The sequence below is a fragment of the Protobothrops mucrosquamatus genome, unplaced genomic scaffold, assembly GCF_001527695.2.
Source record: "Protobothrops mucrosquamatus isolate PMUCROS unplaced genomic scaffold, P.Mucros_1.0 scaffold2264, whole genome shotgun sequence".
Lineage (NCBI taxonomy): Eukaryota > Metazoa > Chordata > Lepidosauria > Squamata > Viperidae > Protobothrops > Protobothrops mucrosquamatus.
The window spans coordinates 216,260-217,845 of record NW_015388353.1 but is presented as its reverse complement, the minus strand read 5'-3'; the positions used below and the strand labels follow the sequence as shown (position 1 = coordinate 217,845).

General features: G+C 71.1%; 1 protein-coding gene across 1 annotated transcript; it reads left to right on the top strand.

The window, feature by feature from the left end:
- Window positions 1-318: 318 nt before the first annotated feature.
- On the top strand, window positions 319-1,491 carry POU3F4 (POU class 3 homeobox 4). Its single transcript, XM_015824508.1, has one exon. The coding sequence runs from the start codon at window positions 319-321 to the stop codon at window positions 1,489-1,491; it is 1,173 nt and encodes a 390-aa protein (XP_015679994.1).
- Window positions 1,492-1,586: the final 95 nt, after the last annotated feature.

The window sequence follows — 1,586 nt, the reverse complement described above, 5'->3', positions numbered from 1 at the left end:
GGGTGGGGGGGGGAAGAGAGAGAAGAGCCGGGCGTTGAGCCAACCTCTTTGGCGCGCCGTCATTGGCCGCGGCGTCCCCTTCCCGGCGGGAAGAGGCTGTCGGATTGGCCGCCGGGCCCGCCCGTCAGGGTGCGCTGGCTGAGACGGCTCTCTTTCGGCTGGGTAGCTGTCAAAGGCGCGAGCGAGCGGCCGCTTTGCCACAGTAGAGCCAGGCGGGGAGGGGGGGGGGGGAAAGAAAGAGAGAGAGAGACCCGGAGCCGAGGTCGAGCCGAGCCGAGCCGAGCCGAGCCAAGGCAAGCAGGCAAGCAGGCAGCGAGCATGGCCACGGCGGCGACCAACCCCTACAGCATCCTCAACTCCGGCGCGCTGGTCCACGCCGAGTCGGCGGCAGCCATGCAGCAAGGCGGCCCCTTCCGCAACCCGCAGAAACTTCTGCAAAGTGACTACTTGCAAGGGGTGGCCGGCAACGGGCATCCGCTGGGCCACCACTGGGTCACCAGCCTGAGCGACGCGGGGCCCTGGGCGGCGGCCCTGAGCGGCGGCGGCGGAGGAGGCGGAGGGGGCGGCGGTGGAAGCCCCCTGGACCAGCCGGACGTGAAGCCCGGGCGGGAAGACCTGCAGCTGGGCGCCATCCTGCACCACCGCTCGCCCCACCACGTCAGCCACCATTCCCCGCACCACGCCAGCCACCCCAACGCCTGGGGGGCCACGCCGGCCCACGGCTCGGCCCTGCCGGTCAGCGGAGGCCAGCCGCCCCCGCCGCCGCCGCCCCCGCTGAACGTCTACGCGCAGGCCGGCTTCACCGTCAGCGGCATGCTGGACCACGGCGGGGGTTTAACGCCGCCGCCGCCCCCCGCCGCCGCGCCCCCGCCGCCGCCCGGGCTGCACCCGGGGCTGCGCGACTCCCCGCCGGAGCCGTCGGAGCTGGCGTCCCACCACTGCCCGGAGCACTCGGACGAAGAGACGCCCACCTCGGACGAGCTGGAGCAGTTCGCCAAGCAGTTCAAGCAGCGGCGGATCAAGCTGGGCTTCACCCAGGCCGACGTGGGGCTGGCGCTGGGCACCCTGTACGGCAACGTCTTCTCGCAGACCACCATCTGCCGCTTCGAGGCCCTCCAGCTGAGCTTCAAGAACATGTGCAAGCTGAAGCCGCTGCTGAACAAGTGGCTGGAGGAGGCCGACTCGTCCACCGGCAGCCCCACCAGCATCGACAAGATCGCGGCGCAGGGCCGCAAGCGCAAGAAGCGGACTTCCATCGAGGTGAGCGTCAAAGGGGTGCTGGAGACGCACTTCTTGAAGTGCCCCAAGCCGGCGGCCCAGGAGATCTCCTCGCTGGCCGACAGCCTGCAGCTGGAGAAGGAGGTGGTGCGCGTCTGGTTCTGCAACCGGCGGCAGAAAGAGAAGCGCATGACGCCGCCGGGCGAGCCGCCCCAGCCCCACGAAGTCTACGCGCACGGCGGGAAAACGGACCCCTCGTGTCACGACCTTTGACTATGACCGACCCGCTCGGGACCCGGGGAACGGCGCACCCAGGCGGACGGGCGCGCGGGCGGGCGGGGGTTGACCTCATGGCGTTGTCCCTTCCT

Coding starts and splice junctions, on each gene's coding strand:
- POU3F4 (XM_015824508.1), top strand. CDS start 319: ATGGCCACGGCGGCGACCAACCCCTACAGCATCCTCAACTCCGGCGCG.